Source organism: Tursiops truncatus, chromosome 3, assembly GCF_011762595.2.
Source record: "Tursiops truncatus isolate mTurTru1 chromosome 3, mTurTru1.mat.Y, whole genome shotgun sequence".
NCBI lineage: Eukaryota > Metazoa > Chordata > Mammalia > Artiodactyla > Delphinidae > Tursiops > Tursiops truncatus.
The window spans coordinates 162064422-162084050 of NC_047036.1; the positions used below are offsets into that span (position 1 = coordinate 162064422).

Sequence of the window (19629 nt, forward strand, 5' to 3'; positions counted from 1 at the left end):
CCCTGCTGGCTCTCCAGGGAGCCAACACCCCAAGGTCTGGATCCTGACCTAGACTGTGCTCCAGTGCCAGAGAAAGGTGGGTGATGTGGCTGGAGGATTTGGGGTGACTGCTTACCACGCTGCGGGGTCGTACTCGGCCCAGACACGCACGTACTCATCCAGGTGGTGGGGACCCAGGATGGAGGAATCTCGGGTGAGGTACTCAAAGTTGTCCATGATGACAGCAACAAAAAGGTTCAGCATCTGTGGGGACCCCAGGGGCCAAGATGGGGTGGGGGAGAGGGAGACACATCCAAACACATATACACAGAGGCCCAGAGGGAGAGAGGGAGGGAGATAACAATGGGAAAAGGTAGTCAGAGAAAGAGATGGGGGAGATAGAGGAAAGACACATGCCCACAGAAGGAGCCCAGAGACAGAGAGATGGAGAAATGGAGATGGGGGAGAGAGACAGAGACAGAGATAAAGATGGAGACAGACAAAGATACAAAGAGATAAAGACCAACAGTGATGGACAGAGACAATCAGAGAGAGAGGTAGAGAGGCTGTGTTAAATAGAGGCCAACACCAAGGGGACCACCATGACCCCAAATCCTCCCACACTTGACCCCCAATGGGCCAGAACCCTGTCATGTTTCCATCCTCAGCATAAAGTAAGCACTCAGCAAATATTTCTTCGATGGATGGATGGATGAATTTTCCTGCATTTGTCTACATCTTGTAGCACCTTGTCATGTGCTCTTCTAGCCTTTAGCACATGGGGTGCTTGCATCAGTCTTGCCTTCAGGCCTTAGTGAATGTTGCTCCCTCAGTGGACATCATTTTTCTCCCTTTGGATAATAGCATCTGGGGAAACCCCTGCCCTTATACTTAGATGCTGTTGTTGGGTGTGGCTGGCTGCACAGGTGGTGGTCACATGACCTTGTGATTGGTTAGGGAGGGGCACATTACCCAAGGTGGCCAATGAGAGCCTTCCTTGGGATTTTTGCTGGCACTCTGGCAGCCATCTTCCCTTTATAGGGAGAAAGTTTGAGAATAAAGCCAGTGTGAAGGAGAACAGCAAAGAGGACAGGGTCTGCTATTGCCTGGATCCAGCCTCATCTGGACTTTTCAGTTATATCAGTTAGTGAACTGCATATTTCACTTGTCAGTTTCGGTTGAATTTCTGTTACTTGCAACCAATTTGATCAATACATGGTCTAAGCCCTGCCCACAGTCCCTGAGGGCCACTCTTTGAAATCTTCCTTCCTTCAGTCTGAGTCTCCCCTACCAAAGCACATATCAGATTGTATTGCTACTGTCTCCTGACTTGTCTGCCCAACACCCCTGCAAACTGAGAGAAATATGTTCTCTCCTTATATCCCCAGGGCCTAGTATAAGGCCCGGCACACAGTAGGTATCAAGCAAATGTGTAGAAGTAAACATAGTAGGTGTTAATAAATGACCTGTAATTCTAGGTGTCCCTAACTTCCGTGACTCTATTTCTTTTATATACATCGTTATTGGAGTATAATTGCTTCACAGTGCTGTGCTAGGTTCTGTTGTACGACAAAGTGAATCAGCCACATGCATACATATATCCCCATATCCCCTCCCTCTTGAGCTTCCCTCCCACCCTCCCTATCTCACCCTCCTAGGTGGTCACAAAGCACCAAGCTGATCTCCCTGGCTATGCAGCTGCTTCCCACTAGCTATCTATTTTACATTTGGTAGTGTATATACGTCCATGCCACTCTCACTTCGCCCCAGCTTCCCCTCCCTGCCGTGTCCTCAAGCCCATTCTCTATGTCTGCTAGTGACTCTATTTTTAATTCATCATTTTGTGATATTGATTGAGCACCTGCTGTGGGCCAGTCACTGTCCTAGGTGTTGGGGATGCAGCAGTGAACTAAACAAAAATTCCTGCCTAGGAAGGGCTGATGATCAAGGGTTGTAGATGTCTTCTAGGGTGCCTGCCCTTCCCAGATGGGATGTAGTATAAGACTGTGTCTCCACATGCACCCAAAGCTACTAGAACAAGTGTGATCATTTGACCAGGAGCTAGGATGGCCCATTCAGACTCTCTTCTGGGAATTTGGAACTGGGCAAGGGACCGTCTAGGTCAATGGCTGTTGCCATTAGACTTGGAGGGTGTGTTGCTGTGAGACTTAGGCTGCAAGTCTCTCAGTGTGAGACCGACTGCTGGTCTGAAGAGGGTGGATGTGTTGGGCTTTGGCTGACGGACGCTGGTCCTTGGGTTGAGTTCTGAAAATAACATCTTCCACACTCCCTGGGCAGCTTACATCCTGCCAGTAGGAGCCATGGTTAGGGGGCCAGCCTGGGGAGGAGAGAGATGGAGGAGAGGAGCTTCCTTCTGCTTCCCACGTGGGTCTGTGCTGTGGGTTGAACTGTGTGCCCCCAAAAGATATGTTCAAATCCTGGCCCCCTGTGCCTGTGAATGTGACCTTATTTGAAAAAAGGGTCATCAAGTTAAGATGAGATCATACTGGATTAAGGTCGGCTAAATTCAATATGACTGCTGTCCTCATAAGAGGGAAATCTGGACACAGACACACACGGAGAAGACCATGTGATGACAGAGGCAGTGATTGGAGTGCTGCTGCCACAGACTAAGGAACACCACCTGTGGCCACCAGAAGCTGGAAGAGGCCAGGAAGGATCCTATCCTAGAGGCTCTGGAGGGATCATGACCCTGCCAACACTGTGGTCAGACTCCTAGCCTCCAGAACTGTGAGAGGATACATTTTGGCTGTTTTAAGCCACCACGTTTGTGGTTCTTTGTGACAGTAGCCACAGGAAACTGTCTTCCGTTGTCCAGGGACAGAAGACAGCTAGGGTGCCAGCACTCCCTCAGGGGTTCCAGGGGCAGCTGGGTTGGTTAGTAACACCTTCTTTTCCTTTTAATACCCCAGCCCTGGCCTTCCTGCAGTTGTTAATCCCTGGTGACTTCAGTGTTCTCTGTTTGCTCTTTCAAGCCTGTGTAGCCAGTCCCTATATTAAATCCCCGCTGCTTGAAATACTTAGATAGTTCTTCTGACTGTGCTCAAACTGCTCCAGGAAGAGTGGAGAACAAAAAACATTTGCCGAGATGAGGCCCCAGAGAGAGTGAGAGAGAAAGAGAGAGCAGGATGGAGGTTCCTGATAGATATACTCATTCCTCCTTGTTTCAATCTTGCAGTGCTATATAGTCTCTGGTCCTAGGAGGGTCCTCCTCTTGACAAACTTATCTTTTACTAGTGAAAACCCATTCAATTTTTTTGCAAAGCCCCACAGCTCCCAGAGAATGTTTATGTGGCTGACTTTTTCCTGCCTCCTGATCGTACAGAGGAAGGCACCCACCTTTCAGAGGGCAGATGGGAGTCTCCCACAGCTCAGCTAGATGGGTCCTGGGGCCAGCTCTGAGCTCCATTAGTTTTTCCCTCAGCATACCCAGTGGGTCTCAGATGGGGGAGATTCTGCTCCCTCCCCCAGGGGACACTTGATAATGGCTGGAGACATTTTTGGTTGTCACAACTGGGAGGGTAGTGGGGCATGTGCTACTGGCATCTAGTGGATCAAGGCCAGGGATACTGTCAAACATCCTAGCATGCACAGAACAACCTCCATCAGAGAATGACGCAGATCCCGATGTCAACAGTGTCGAGGGTGAGGAACAGTGGTTAACCTAATCCTGGGCTGGCCCAGGCTTGGAGGGAGAAAGTGTGCAACACAGCCACATTCTATAGCATCCACACCCCTGAGAGGGAGCCAGGTCTAGGGAGCCCACCCACACATGTCCACAGACTCACCAGAAATGAGCAGAGGAAGATGAAGGAAACGAAGTAAAAATAGGCAAATTCATTGCCGCACTCATGAGTCAGGATGCCAGAGTTCTTATCACAGGGTTTACCGCTGAGGCAGGAAAGCATGATGTTGTGCCAAGCCTCTCCAGTGGCACTCCTGAGGACAGAGAGGGGGCATCAGGGACCTGGGCACCCATCTCTGGGCACCAGCACCACCACCCCCTGCCCCCCAAGGGAGGCAGAGCATTGAGGTTAAACACTTAAGCTCTGGAGCTGGATTGGTGTCGGTTCAAGTCCCAGGTAAATCACTTTTTTCCTCTTGGAGCTCAGAGAGGGGGATTCTCATCCTTGGCTGCTGTGTATTAAAGCCCAAGGAGAATGTTTTTTAAAAATGCTGATGCCAATGGCCCACTCCCACAGACTTGGATTTAACTGGTTTGGGATGTGGCCTGGAGACATAGGTATGTTTCAAAAGCTTCCCTCTCTCTAGGTGATTGTCATTTCTTATTTCTTTCTCAGGTTACTCTGCTCCAGGCACACTGGTCTCCTTGCTGTCCTCCAACATGAGAGCTATGCTCCTGCCTCAGGGCCTTTGCACTTGCTGTACCCTCTACCCTTCCCCAGATATCCACATGGCTCCCTCTCTCAACTATTTCTCTCAAATATCACCCTCCTCAAGGGAGGTGTGACCTATCAGCCTTCCTTTTTTTTTTTTTTTCAGTTGTTACTTGAGAAAAAAATTTCGTTTGACAAAAATATACAAAAATTTAATAATTTTAAGCCTTTAACTGTATAATTCAATGGCAATAAGCACATTTACAGTGCCATGCAACCGTCACCGCTATCCACCTCCAGAACCTTTTGATCATCCCAAACTGAAAAATTGTACCCCATTAAACAATAACTCCCTCCTATTCCCCTCTCCCAGCCCCTGACAATATGGATTCTAGTTTTTTCCCCTAAGAATTTGCCCATTTTGGGTACCTCATGTGAGTGGAATCACACATTATTTGTTCTTTTGTGCCTCCATGTCCCTCTTAATCTTGAATTTTATCTCCTTCTAGTATCTGCTATAATCTGATTATTGATTGTCTGCCTCCCCCATGGGAATAGAAGCACCCAGAGGGCAGAGAATGTTGTCTCTGTTTTGTTCCCAGTACTTACAGCAGTGCCTGGCACACAATAGGTGCTCAATAAACCTCTGATGAATGAATGAAGGAACCCTAAGTGCAGCCAGAATTAAGAATCAAGCCTCAGCGTCTATTCAGAGTCTATAAGCCTTTTTCCTCACCTGTCAGGTGTGGTTGCCAAGAATCTCTAGACGGGATGCTCAGGAGGATTCAGTGAGATAATGCCTGAAAATGCCTTCATGTTTACGTCCCAGGGCCTTCAGCTCCTGCCCTGCCAGGGTCCCTTGGTCCCCCATGCCCACTCCAAACCTCAGTGGAACAGAAGGTTGAGGGCATGCCCCCCCCACCACCACCAGAAGAGAAGGATGAAAGTGTGCCCCCCTCTCACCGGAAGAGAAGCATGAGGGCCTGGAAGAAGGTCCGGAAGTTATTGTGCTCAGTGATTTGGAATTCATCCTCGTCACTGTCCTCATCCTCTACGTCGATGCCGATGTTGCCAAACACCTGGGGAATTAGATGGTGATGACTAGGGGTGGCCACGCCCCCTAGTGGCTCCGGGAAAACTCCACTCAACCTTCAGGGCTGCCTCTCTGAACTGGGCTCCCTTAACCCACCCCCACCTAAGGGCAGTGGCCCTCCTTGGGAGTGCTCTGGGAACATTAGGGGGGCTGGCACGCACCTGCATCCCAATGATGGCGTAGATGAAGAAAAGCATGGCAATCAGCAGACAGACATAGGGCAGGGCCTGGTGGGAAGGAAGGCAATTAAGAATAGTGCTGGGGGCCCCTTATCCACACTGTTTCCTTCATTTGTCCCAGTTCTCCACCCCCATGGGGTGGCTGCATGCTGTGCCCCAGTGGTGTCAGGGTTGGTGGGCCTCTTTGGTGGCTCTGGGAGATTCCCCTTGGAGCTCTCACGACACACCAGGGCAGGAAGTTAGACAAGACCCCTGCCTATAACACATTCTCAGCGAGGTGTATCATAGAGGCATTTCCCCCTGGTCTATAGATTCAGCCAGAGCAGGTCAGGGTGGGGGGATCCTGATTTTTCTTCTCAGCCCTGGGCTGGAGGCAGGGCCAGGGGCTCACCTTGAAGGACTGCACAAAGGTCCAGAGAAGAATCCGGATGGTGTAACCCTGACGGAGGAGTTTGATGAGCCGGGCCGCTCGGAAGAGGCGCAGGAAGCTCAGGTTGATGAAGTTATTCTGGGGAGACGGAGAAAGAGGGGTGACCATCCACCCACCCCCAGGGGCTCAGAGCTGTCACCACTCACAGAGGCCCCTACATGAAGCCAACCAACAGGAAAAAGCAAGCCAGACCCCAAATAAGGAGCGAGAGGAGAGAAAGCACTATTAATGCAATGGTGCGGAGGAAAAAACTCGAAAAAAACGAAGTGGGGTGTGGGGAAGAGAAAGGGTGAGAAGGGAGGAAAAGGCATCAACTCAAAGGCATAAACCCTCCCTGCCAGCCCCACCCTCAACGGGGAAAGGAAAGAAAAAGGAAGGAAGAGAAAGGAATGTGGGTGGGTCGGGTTGGGGAAGAAATAACAAAAGAACAAGGAAAAGAAAATATATCCGAGTCATCCAATCAGGAAAAAAATCCGAGATGGTTTTTGTTTCTCCCAACAACCAAATGCACTGAGACAATAGGACACAAGCGGGTCAAGTCGCCGAATCCATCACACGTGTACGATGCACAAACACCAGGGCGGGGTGGGGGCAGTCAGCACGCTCAGGCCTGGTGGACATGTGTGGGTTCCGAGGGCACGTTACGCTCCGGGCCAGAAATGCATCTGTCGTGGGACTCGCCGGGCACCCTGCCCTGCCCTGCTGAGCTGCCCACCCTCTCCTGCCCGCCCTGACCTCACCCCACGGCCAAGAGGAGCAGTGGCTCAAGCCAATTGGAGAAGCGGAAGAGCATCTTTTCTTACCCCCTTGGCGAGCGGGAATGGGGAGGACGGGAGGGAGCTGGGGCTGTTCGGCTGCAGGGCGAGTCCTCGCTGCCCGCTGAGTCGGAGAAGATGCATTTGGGGCCCTTTCCCCCCTTTCAGGGATGGCTTCTCAGCTTCTGGAGCTGGGTGGAGTAGCACGGGACCAGGCCTGCAGGAAGCAGGAAGTACGCAGCGCCCGTGGGTGGGTGAGCGCGCCGTCAGCCCGGGCCCACCGAGGGGCCGGTGCTGGGGGCCGGGAGGTGGGGCTGTCCCTGCCCCCAGGACCTCCCTGGGTGGACCCTGCCTCTGCTCAAAGGCCCCCTGCCTAGTCACTGCCTCTACCTCCTCCCTCCCGAGCCAGAAGAACCCCAGGTAGGGGTAGGGGTGGGGAGACAGCTATGGAGATGGTGGGTCTTACGTGACTGTCCAGGGGCTTGTCTGCTGGGGCCTCTGGTGGGGTACTGGAGGCTAGAAGTCACGAATGGGCCAAATCTGGCCAACGAAACTATTTTGTGGGGCCTGAGCAGTTTTCCTTTAGAAATTAAAAATAGCTCCTAGTGTTTAAAAGTCAGATTTTGCCCCCACATCTGGCTTTCAGGCAACCCTGAGGCTGCCTCCACGGGTAGCAGTTACTTGAGGCACAGATGTGGCTGCCCGCCGTGAAGTGGGCCACGTCTCCTGCAGTTTGCCAAGGTTCCCACATACTAGAAATGGAACCGGTTTCTTGGCTTACGGCACCTGCTTGGTCCCCAGAGGCATCTGAGTTTGAGACTCCTGCTTCAGGTAGGCATGGAAACCACCACTGATTGGTGGGTTGGAGGCAAAGGGGCCTTAAGGGGACTTGGAGGAGTGCTAGATACAGGCCACGTAGCAACGTTGAAACTGGCCTAGCTCTCACCCAGCAAAGGGCACAGGGGTGATCGTACAGGTTGCCCCAACAGTCACAGCACCACTGTCGGTCTCAAGCGTTTGGACAGTGAATTATATGGGCATCCTGTTTGGTGGTTTCTGAGGGCTTCCCAGCCACTGGATCTAGCTAGCTCTGACCTGGGAGCTGAGAGACACAGAGAGGGGTGTCAAGGAATTTCTGAGGTTGGCAGGAGGCCTCTGGGTTTTCTGGAAAAGTCTAGGGTGCTCTCTGGGACACATCAGTTGACTCTCAGGCCTCTAGGATGGGGGAGGGGTGTGGGGCTCCTACCCTGACCACATTCGGGTCTAACCACTGTGAGAATCTCTCAAGGGCCTCGAATCAACCCCCAGACTCAGCTTGGGTGACAGTCACCCTCCGTGCCCTGTTGACCTGACTCCCAGCCCTGCTTGGCCACCCAGCTCCATCTGGGGACAGGGCCGATGGCCCAGGTGTCCCCAGTCCCCTCCCGTCCATCCCCAGAGTACAAGCCATCCCTTCATGGGGCGGGGCATAACATGTGGACTCATGCAAAGTCAGGCGGGCCCTGGAAGCAGCCTCTGGGGGCTCGGGGCAGAGCGGGGCGGTAGGGACTGCTACCATGCAGGAGAAAGAAGGGGGGTTTGCAGGGAGATGCGTGCAGAGAGCATGCTGCCCTTCTTGGGGCCAGGGAGACAGGAGACACACGGGGGAAGTAGGGGTGGAAATGAAAGAGGTGACGGGCAGGGAAAGATTCTAGTCTGCCCTCATCCCTCCCCCATCTCTTCCTGGGTTTGCATAGAGTCCTTCAAGTGCTCCTAGGACTTCTGACTTTCTTCCTAGCTTCCATCTTTTTGTCCACAGCCAGGAAGGAATAGCTGTCCTCTCCTCCAACCCTGCCCAGTGCTTCCTGGTTCTAGGCTGAAGGGGAGTGATGTGGGCCCTGGAAGGCTTGCTGTGTTCAGGGGTGCGAGTACTCAGAAGGACATGGAGACCACCCTCCTGAGGGCTCCAGAGAAGTCCTGCACTCGCAGACCCCACCTCCAGCCCAGATGTTGCCTCTGCACTCCAGACCCATTAACCCACTGCCCACCTGACTTCTTCTGGGGTGCCCTTCAGGGCACTTCAAGCCCACTGTGCCCACACTTGTGCTATTCCCCTAACCTGGCCCTCTCCTGGCATTCCCTAACTTCCATCTCCCAGTTCAAGCCAGACTCAAGTCCTCCAGGCACCTCTCTCCCCCCCGAACCCAGACCCAACCCTTCTCCAGGTCCTGGAGAGATCCCTGCTCAGATGGCCAGTCCTCACGTTGCTCCTGCTTCCTCTGCTGTCATCTCTCCTTGGGATTCCTGGTGCTCACTTCCAGCCCAGCCTGCCGCCTACCCACTCCCTGCTCTGCAGCTGCAGGGTCCGGTCTAACCGCACCTCCGATCACACCTCCCCTGCTTCAAATCCTCCCAGGCTCCCACAACAAGGCCCCAAGGTCCTGTCCCCTTCTGCCGTCTTCACTTTCCCTGGGTCAGCCTTCCTCTGCTCTTTGCTCCAGCCACACCCTCTCACTGGCAGACCCTGACCCCTGTGTGCTCCGACCTGCCACAGGACTTTTGCACATGCTATCCCGGGCCTCAAATGCCCTTTTCTCCCCCTCTCCACCTTGTTCACGCTGCTCATCCTTCAGCTTGCAACACAGTTACAATTTCAAGTGGGTTTCAGGGGTTATTTGACCAATGCCTGCCTCCCCCCGCCTGACTGTAGGTGACACAGGGGGTGGGGGCAGTGATGGTGTCCCCTTCTGCCCAACCCTCCATCTGTGGCACCGAATTGGGGCTCATTAAATGTTTGGTGGATGAATGTCTTGTGTATGGCTAGCAGGGGAGGGATCCCGGTGCAAAGATGCCATTGCGGGTCCTTCAAAGGGGCTCAGAGGATGGTGGGGGAGGGGCAGAGGCAGGTGGGAGTAAGGAGTAAGAGAGTAAGGAGTGTGCAAGTGTGCAGAGAGCCGAATAAGTGAGGCGAGGGAGGGATGGACACGGTGCATCCAGGGTGTGGGTGTGGGTTTGCAGGGTGGATGGATATAACAGAAGGGAGGGATAGTGTGTGCATGTGTGTGTGTGTGTGTGTGTGTGTGTCAGGGGGTGGGGGAGGATCAAGAGAGGGAGATTGCAAGAGCAAAAAAAGAGAAAGGGAGACAGAGAGACAGAGACAGAGAGAAAGAGGGAATGAGAGTCAGAGACTGAACAGGAAAGAGGAGAGAGCACATGTGTTTAGTGACCGTGTCTGGGTGGGGGGCGGGGAACAGGAGTGCACGCAGATCAGGGCTCCAGGAGAGGGTGCCAGCCGGCCGGTCCATCTGGAAGCAGCCAGACCTGAGTCCCGGCCGTTCAGCCAGAACCGGTTCTGGCCATTCTGAGTCCCCCTCATTTGAGCGTCTTTGCCTGCACATTGCAAGGCCCTCAGACCTCCTCCATCGGACTTGGAGATTTACATCGCTGCTGGTCAAGCCCGAAGAGCTCGTGGGCTTCGAACGGGGTGAGGACTGTTGGAGCTTTCCTGGGGCCCCGGGATCCATGGAGTTAACCAGGGACAGGAGTGGTGTGAGAGAGTGCCTGATGGCTCTGAGTACAGGGCTGTGTGTAAGGAATGGGGTGGGAGACTCAGCCAGCCAACCTGTCCTGTTGGAGGTGTTGCATGGGGCAAACCCATCCTTTTCTCTGCAGAAGACACAAGCCAACCCAAACAGAAAACCCTAATTCAGAACCCAATACCAACCAGAGGAAGAGAGGTTGCAGGAACAAGGAGGGGGGGCAGGTCGGGAGGGTTTGGAGAGATGGACAGACATACGGGGGTGGGGATAGGGGAGTGCATCAGGCAGTCCAAGTTTAGAAAGCCCAGGGCGTGACATGCAGTGCTGATGCGAGAAGATGCGTTCACAGTTAATGTAAGGCATTTAGACTTCAGAAAGAAGTAAGACCAACCGGATTCTAGATGCAGATGTTGAAGATGGAAGGGGAGCAGGCGGGCAGGGGCAGTTGGGGAGGCGTGTTCAGCGTTTTTTAGGTTGATTTGTAACCAGTGCCAAAAAAACCAATGGGTTTCGGTTCCCGGGCGGGGAGTGGGGGTGGTGGTGGTGGGTTGGGAGATAGTCATTGGTGTATGAACACACAGACCACGTCATGGATGAACAAATGAATTTCATAGTGCATTTTGATTGGATGAGTTTTTCAGACGGCGTTGTGCCAATATACAGTTTAAAGAGCAGGCATGAAAAGAGACAAGACAAGAAACACAGTCATTATCCATCGCACGCAGGGCAAACCCACGTCACCCCAGCCACTTGTGGGTGGCAGCTGAGGCCCGGTGGGCCTCACACCCTCTCCCCCTCCCCCGAAACCCTGGGGCCTTGCCCTCCCTATGGTCTGGTTCCCCTCGCCTCAGCCTGGCTGAGCTCTGTCTGGCCTCAGACTCAGTGGGCTTACCTGGGAGGCAGAAAGGGGCTGCTGAAGGCTCCTTGCCTAGCAGGGCAAACCTTCCCCACCTCCAGGTCGGGTGTTTATCCTCCTAAAAGGGTCCAAATGCCCACCCTCTAGCTTTCCCGCCAAATGATTATAATTCAGGGCTGAGGGGCTGCCTAACAAACTGCAATCCAAGTACGTGCACAGTCATAACAGCAACAGCAATAATAATCACCACTATTCGTGAACTAATTCCTGGCAGGTTCTGTGCCAAGCACTTTACGTCAATCGCTCTGATTTGCTCAAAGTTGCCATCTCTTGCCCTGGAATGTCAGCCTCCTGGGGGCAGGCGTTCTTGTCTGTTTTGCTCTGTTCCCGGCACCTCTAACAATGCCTGGCATACAGCAGGTGCTTAATGCATGCTTCTATGACTGCATGAATGAATGTGAGGCTTGCAAGGGTCTGATGAGGTTGGTTATGAAGGTCAGTCCCAAACACAGGACGAGAAGAGGTAATACAAGTTACCCAGGGTCAAACAGCTCATAGGGGAGGGCTGTTTGACTACTGCAACAGTCCTGATATCCCTGAAGTGGATTCCGTGCCCCATTCTCCTGCCCTCCCATATCTTGCAGCCAGGAGAACAAGCCGTTGGGGTCCAGTCCTACAGATCTCTTACTGGCAACTAGAGCTTCGATCAACTTCCTCTACCTGCTCGACTGGGGTGGTGGGTCACCCTCTCACCTCTTGACCCAGAGGGATATTGGTTCAAAGCTGTCTTGTCTTCAGCTGTATGGCAAGATACTTTGACTGCCAGCAGAAGCTCCAGATCTCTTAGAAACTTAGGACAGAAGATGAGGTCTAAGCTCTGGCCCTCTGCCAGGGGACAGTGGCCGGGTGGGGGCAACCCCAATGGGGATAGCCCACAGCTGGGCATGACCTCTCTAGAGGAAGGTGTCAGGGGTGAGACGGGGGAAGGGGGAACTTCTGGTTCACTGAAGATGAAGGCAAAGAATTGTGGCCAAGATACCACTCGGGTGGGGGTATGGGGGATGCGTCAGAGAATGGCCCCTCTTCTGCGTAGCTTCCCAATCCTATCAGGCTTCCAGGATAGAAGAGTGGGCCAGTTGATCCCTTTGCTGCTGGGGGCTCAGTTAGGGACACCCCAGGGAACACCAGTGTGCCCTCAGGAGTCACCAGGTCTGGCTGCACGACTTTAAGTAGGTCCCTCATTCTCCTCAGCATTGAGCGTCAGTTTCCTCATCTGTGAAATGGGGCAACACCCTCTTCTTCGGGCCCCACCCCACCCAGATCTATCCTCTGCTCTCCTCTGCCTGTTCTGAGCATCATCCTGGCTCTCTGGCCTTCTGGCTCCTTTCTGGCCGGTCTTGGCCAATGGAAGTGGCTGGCAGGAGATAGAGGGTGGGAGGAGAGGAAGGTAGGGGTGTTTCTCCCCCGATCCTCCACGCCAGCTTTGGCGCTGTCTCCGGCAGGAGCTCTGTCCCTCCATGTTCACAGCTCCCATCAGGCGGCCCCTCTCTGAGTTCGGCACCTGGGCAGGTAACAGCTCCCCACGGTGGGTGGGCGCTGGGCCCCTTCCCCTCCACTCTCTGACTAGTCTCTGCTTTGGGATCCCTTCAGTGGAACCCTCTAAAGGAATTCTTTTTTATCCTGAGCCCCCGACCTGTACTACGAGCCAATCCACGTAAAGCGCTTGGCACAGTGCCTGGCCGTCCCTGTCAGCTTTTATTATTGTCGTTATGACAAGGTTGTTACCACCCCCGGCCCTTGGCTCTGACCCTCTGCCCTTTTGCTTCGCCTGTGAGGACCTCCTATCCTCCCCACAGCCTCCTGAGGGCCCTCAAGCCTAGGCTCGCTGGCAAATGGCCAGGGAGGGGGTGTGAGGCAGGAGCTCTGGGACCTGTGTCTTCCAGACGATGTGGCCCTGTGAGGGGCCACCACAGTGAGGTCCAGAGACCCGCCCCCCTCCACGTTGGGAACCTCCCAGGCCTGGGGATAGAGGAAGACACATGTCCCAGGGACCCTCCTAAGGTCCCGGGAATCGTGTCCCCCCGTTAACCCAAGGGCCGTGGCTCCCTCCTCCCCGTGAGCCAGAACGTGGTTAGTTCAAGCAGAATGGACTTGAAGCTGGTTCCCTCTGGGCCCCCAACACTGTGTGGTGTTGGGGGGTGGGGCTCAGCCTTGGGATCCTTTAAGTGTCTCAGTTTTCTCAATGAGCTCATCCACATTATTGAATCATAAGTCGGTAGCCAAGAGGCCGGGAAGTTCACGTTGCAGCGCTAGCCCCACGGCGGTGGTTTCGGACATCCCCGTCTCCCCATGTCACCCTCTTGAGGGGCTGCCTTTGCTCCCAGGGGCCCCAATCCTCCCTCTTTGGTCATGGTCAAGCGCTGGCTTGAGCCAGCTGTGGCTGTCGGGACCCACTACTTCTTGATGACCTCTTCCTCGCCCCTCCCAGCCCAGCCAGGAACTGCCCAGAGAGAAGCCGGCGGGAAACTTACCCCAAACTCGGTCACCAGGATGTCGGTGATGCTGCCCAGAACAGTCACAAAGTCGAAGATGTTCCAGGCATCGCGGAAATAATTCTAGAACAGGGACCCACAAAATAGAGATGCCAACATAGGGCTCCATGGCTGACCCCCAAGTCCAGCCCGGGGGGCCCGTTAGGGGCACAGCTGCAGACCAGTCAAGTGCCCGGGACAGTTACAGTCATTCAAACAGCAAAATGTTGCTGGATGGGCTTCTCAGTATCATCTGTTCTGAGTCCCCCCTCCCTGGGACCCCCAAGCCTTCCCACGGCTTGCTTGGCCCCAGAGGGGGTCTCCGGGCGCCGCTTCAGCTCTATTGCGGGGGAGGGCTGCCTTTCTGGGCTGTGCCCTGTTTCTCCAACAGTTCCAAGGGCTCTCTGAGACCTCAGATGCTTCCTAAATGACGTCACTGTGGTCCTCATGAAGACTCTCGGAAGGAAGGTTTATCACCCATTTTATACAAGGCGACTGGGGCTCAGAGAGCAAAGATGCTCACCTCAGGCAGCACAGAGGTGAAGCGTCAGGATTTGAACCCAGGTCTGGGCAAGCCCAGAGTCTATGGACAGGACCCTGCTGAATCAAGACCGTGCTCATAGCACCCTTGCTAAGACAGCAGCCTCTGGGGTCACGTGCCAGCTCTGCTACCATGCAGCTGTGTGGCTGTGGGTCAGTGACTTAACCTCTCTGTGCCTCCATTTCCTAATCTGGAGAAGGGGGATAGGAACAAGGGTGCAGAGGCCTTCTGGGCATACACGAGGCTACACTTCCTGGCCCCCTTGTGGTTAGATAAGGTTGTGTATCTAGTTACAGCCGATGGGTGTGAACAGAGGCAGCATGAGTCACTTTCTGGCCAGCGCGGGACCCGCCAGAACTCTCTTAACCCTGGACCTGGTGACCGGTAATATTCCAGATGACGGCTGCTCAGTGAGCCCGGGTCTCTGAGTAAACCCTTTGTTGACTGGAGCAACAAAGCTGTGTTTGTTACCACAGCTTAACTTGAGCTATCCTGACTGGTATAACCCTGGGCTGGGTTCTGGCTCAAGTGGGACACACAGATATAGTATGCTGTAGTTAAAATACTGAAATATTGGGACTTCCTGGTGACGCGGTGGTTAAGACTCCACGCTCCCAATGCAGGGGGCCTGGGTTCAATTCCTGGTCAGGGAATTAGATCCAATATGCATGCCGCAACTAAGAGTTTGCATGCCACAACTAAGGAGCCTGCCTGCCACAACTAAGACCCAGTGCAACCAAATAAATAAATAAATATTAAAAAAAATACTGAAATATTTCACAGTTTGAGCCCACAACGAGTAGCACCCCTGCCTGGATCTAAGGGTCTGGTTCAAATAGACGGCCCTTCCCTCAAGGCTTGGTGGGACCCATGCTAAACACAGGCCTTCCCAGCAACCTCACAAAAGCAGAGGCCAGCTCGGGGCTTGGGCCCCATTATGAGCAGTCATCTTCTCCCCTGAGTATCTGACCCGGCGGCAGCCCCTCTGCCTCACAGAGAAGGACACAGGCTTTGCATCTGTGCTTCCCAGGATCAAATTCTTTCAGCACGTACGAATCAAATGTCCTCGGAGTTGGACTGCTTGGGCCTCAGGGCCCTCTTCCGGAAGATAAAGGTATAACAACAATCTGATAATGAATGTGAGTCACTGACTGTGGGGTTCGGTATATAGTAGGTGCTCAATAAATGGATGTTGTTTTATGGTTGTCTAAAAGGAGTTCAGGTTCCACTGGCACTTTTGGTATTTTAACAGGTGCGGCTGGGGCCCTACCCATATCCTCTCATATTTTGACTGTGTACCTTTGTTACTCTGCCCAGGGGCTTTCTCTAGCTGCATAAGGGAATTAACAGCTCCTCTGGGAGCAGCCCTCGACTATGACTGATGGGCACTGGAGGATAAATACTCCAGCTCCCCACCATGGGTGACATGACCTGAGTAAGTGCTCTCTGCTGCACCCCAGAGGTCCTCCGTGGAACTGCATCCCAGTTATACCCATAGGGAAGCTGCTCACCAACACACCCTGTGCGGGCTGCCTTCCCTTCTCTGTCTCACACCCTCTTTCCCCTACGGGGCTTCCTGGAGTCACCTCCCAGATAAATTCCTTGCATTCAAGTTTGTCTCAGGCTCTACCTCTAGGGGAGCACAAACGAGGACAACTTTATAGGTGTTGTGTTTGGCTACAGGCCTCAAGCCCCTGGATAGCCCCCCTATCATTTAAACTCCACATGGGGAACTTGGGGCTTCATGTAAAACTGAAGGGGGAGGCATAGTGCAGAACCCTGCAGGATTGTCTGGGGTGGAGGAGATGGAGTCCCAGCCCCTGGCAGAATGCATCACTTCACCACCAGAACATTGACTGGGAATGAAAAAAAATTACAAGACAGCTGCATTGGGCAGGGCTTGTGCCTGGGCTCATGCTCACACCCCCCTCAGCCCTGGGAGGCTGGATGTGTCGTTCTCCCATCTTGTAGATGTATACGTAGGAGCAAATAGGCCAAGTGCCTTGCTTGCGGTCACGTAGCTAGAAAGGGTCTGAGGCAGGATTCACACCCAGGCATGGGTACTCGAGAGCCTGAGTTCTTCCCGGTACATGTTCTGTGACCTGCTCTGGGTCACACAGCCCACAGGTGGCATCCCCAGGACTGGAACTCTGAGTTGGTGCAATTGCCCTGATGGCAGGGTGCCTCCCCATGCCTGGCTGGTCCTCAGTGCAGGGCCCAATGGCCCAGCCTGTATGTTGGGTTCCCCTGGGTGTCCTCATGAAAAATACAGATTCAGGGGCTTCCCTGGTGGCGCAGTGGTTGAAAGTCTGCCTGCCAGTGCAGGGGACGTGGGTTCGAGCCCTGGTCTGGGAGGATCCCACATGCCGTGGAGCAACTGGGCCCGTGAGCCACAACTACAGAGCCTGCGCGTCTGGAGCCTGTGCTCCGCAATGAGAGGCCACGACAGTGAGAGGCCCGCGCACTGCGATGAAGAGTGGCCCTCGCTCGCCACAACTGGAGAAAGCCCTCGCACAGAAACGAAGACCCAACACAGCCAAAAATAATAAATAAATTAATTAAGAAAAAAAGCTGATGCGGCCACCGATAAAATAAAAATAAATAAAAAAATACAGATTCAGGGGCTCCCACCCCACCAAATGAATAAGGATCTCCTGAGGTGGGTCTGGGGCATCATTCAACTTTAAATGCTTCTGGTGGGTTGCAGGCTTGGTAGCCACTGCTTTGGAGGAGGAAGGTCAGGTGATGAACTTTATTGGAACCCTTTCTGGTATTTATTGAGTGCTTGCAACATGTCAGGCTCGGACCTTCAGTCTCCAGACACACATTATTTGCATTTGGGGTTTGCAAGAGCTCTTTCGAGGGAGAGGCAGAGGATGGGCCTTTCTTGCAAAGGAGGAGAGAGAGGTGAGGTGACATAGCCTGGATATGATTGGACTCGAGGTCTCTCTGGTGCCAAAGCCGACAGCTTTCACCACCTTGGGAAGCTGAGGTATGACCCCAGTCTCGGTCTGACACCACGGGCTGTAGGTCATTCTCTTCAGAGAGGTGGGCTAAGCATATCCTCACGTCCTTTACAGTCAGGCCTCTGTATCCGCGGGTCCCACATCTGTGGATTCAACCAATTGCCAATCGCATTGGTTGACTCCGTGGATGCAGAACCTGTGGATATGGAGGCCTGACTTTACCTGCAACCTCTGGGATGCGATATGAGAACATCTGATTTGTATCAGTGACACAGATCATATTGGTAATCCTGCGGGGGTTTGCTGTCTACTTTCAGGAATGGAAGGAAAAGCAAAAGTCCAGTGAGCAGCTGGTGAAAAATAAAAATGGAATTTTTTTCACCTCTTATATCCTGGGCTCCCTCACCCCACCCTATATCCATAGAGCCCTTAGGGGGTTAAGACCACTTGCATTAGTGGGAGACGAAATCAAGTTAGTAGGTCATGAACTGCATTAAAAAAGGAGGGGCGTGACTTCCCTGGTGGTCCAGTGGTTAAGACTCTGCGTTTCCACTGCAGGGGGCGGGGGTTTGATCCCTGGTCGGGGAACTAAGATCCCCACATGCCGTGCGGCTGGGGAGGAAAAAAAAAGTGGCAGGGGGGACATGGAATCAAGGAGATAGACAACTTCAGAGTATAGGGCATGTGCTAAGGGGAGATACAGATCCTGTGAATATTTCATTTTGGTTGTCTGTTTGTACGTCTGAGTACTGGGCTCCACTGCAAAATGTATTTCTTACTGCGATTGTGGCTAGAACAGTTTGAATGCTGTGGACTTGCCTGTCTGAATCTCAGTTTCCTTATCTGCAAAATGAATCATTACCTGTCTCATCGCATCATTTAATCATTGATATGTGCCTGACACAGAGTTTGGAATCTGTGCACATTGGAGGGATGCTCAAGTCACCATGGGGGTCGGGGGCAGAGGGACCAGGTGGGGAGACCACCACCCAGCACCCAGTGCCCCTCTGGGTTTTCCCTTAACCCACAGCTCTAGCTCCAAGGCTGGACTTACCAGAATCCCAAAAGCCATGACTTTGAGAACACATTCCAGAGAGAAGAGGGAAGTGAAGACAATGTTGAATACCCTCAGGGCATTTTCATAAGCAACAGAGGCCCCGTAGAACTAGAGAAGAAAGGAAGCAGAGCAGTGGGGTCAGTGGGCACAGTGTCGAGGACCAGGGCTGGGGTGGCTTCGTGGCTGCCCTTTCCCCGGGGCAGGCAGGACTCGGACACTTGGTTTCCCTATTGATGTACTGTGGAACCAGCCCGGGCCCCAGGCAAGCTCTTCACTGGCTGGGCTACTCTTTTCAGGTCAAAACAAAAATTCCTTTCTTGAGTCCTATCTTAGCAGCCGAGATCGCGGGAGAGCCTGGCCCTATCGATGGGCCTCCTGATGGGATGCAGGATGTCTACAGCATCCTCTTTGCAGTCATTTCTTTTTTTCTTTCCAGACGTCTTTTTAAATTATTACCTGCACACTCCTATGAGACTACTTCCCAGACCAAGACGTAGAACATTTCCAGCACCCTTCCCAAAAGTTTTCTTGCACCCCTTCCCAGTTGATAACCCCCGCCCCCCGCCAGAGGTAACCGCTCTTCTGACTCCTTATGACTCTTGCCCACACTAATCAGATTTGAACCGATAACCTTTACATCTAACTACCAGGTTACAGGAAATCCAGCAGATGGAGGAAACCAATGCACCCAGAGGTGGGACAGTTTTCATTCAGCTCATCTGGTTTCCTCAAAAAGTTAACAGCGCGGGGTGGTGGGGGGGCGGGGGTGGGGCAGAGGACAGAGATTTAAAAACGAAAAACTGGAGACCGTGTGTAGCCATTTAGATCTTGGCTCAAAAAACAACTCACTGTAAAAGACGTTTTGGGGACAATTCAATATGGATCTTACGGTGTTAACACTAAGCTTGTCAGGCATAAGCACAGGTAGGAAAATGTTCTGATTACTTTGGAAAGCACACTGAAGAATTTAAGTGTGAAATAGTGTGGTGTCTATCATTTAAAACACTTTAAAAAATAGATGAAGTGTCCAGAATAGGTACATCCGTAGAACACAGATTAGTGGTTGCCAAGGGCTGGGGGAAGGGGGATAGGGAGTCACTGGTAATGGGGATGGGTTTCCTTTTGGGGTGATGGAAATGTTCCGGAAACAGGGGTGGTGGTTGCACAGCATCGTCAATGTACCAAATGCCACTGAATTGTACACTTTAAAGGGTTAACGGTAGGTTATGTGAATTTCATCTCAATTTTTAAAACATGAGAAAAAAAAATAGATGAAGCAAACATAGCAGAATGTTCCAGATGGGTAACTCTGGGTGATGGAGACTGGGTATTCACAAGCGCCTGGATACTCAGGATGTGGTCCAGG

The 19629-nt window shown here is 53.0% G+C and overlaps 1 protein-coding gene across 7 annotated transcripts in view; it reads right to left on the reverse strand.

Annotated features, from left to right (window-relative positions):
* The window catches only part of CACNA1A (calcium voltage-gated channel subunit alpha1 A), a 322020-nt gene that overhangs the window by 22083 nt on the left and 280308 nt on the right, over positions 1–19629 (reverse strand). For all 7 annotated transcript variants that reach the window (XM_073803167.1, XM_073803170.1, XM_073803169.1 and 4 more), the window contains 7 exons: positions 18261–18371; positions 13700–13783; positions 6001–6117; positions 5592–5657; positions 5301–5416; positions 3789–3939; positions 116–243 (listed from right to left, as the gene is read on the reverse strand). In XM_073803167.1, coding sequence (XP_073659268.1) covers positions 116–243; positions 3789–3939; positions 5301–5416; positions 5592–5657; positions 6001–6117; positions 13700–13783; positions 18261–18371 — 773 coding nt within the window. The remainder of the gene's footprint in view (positions 1–115; positions 244–3788; positions 3940–5300; positions 5417–5591; positions 5658–6000; positions 6118–13699; positions 13784–18260; positions 18372–19629) is intronic.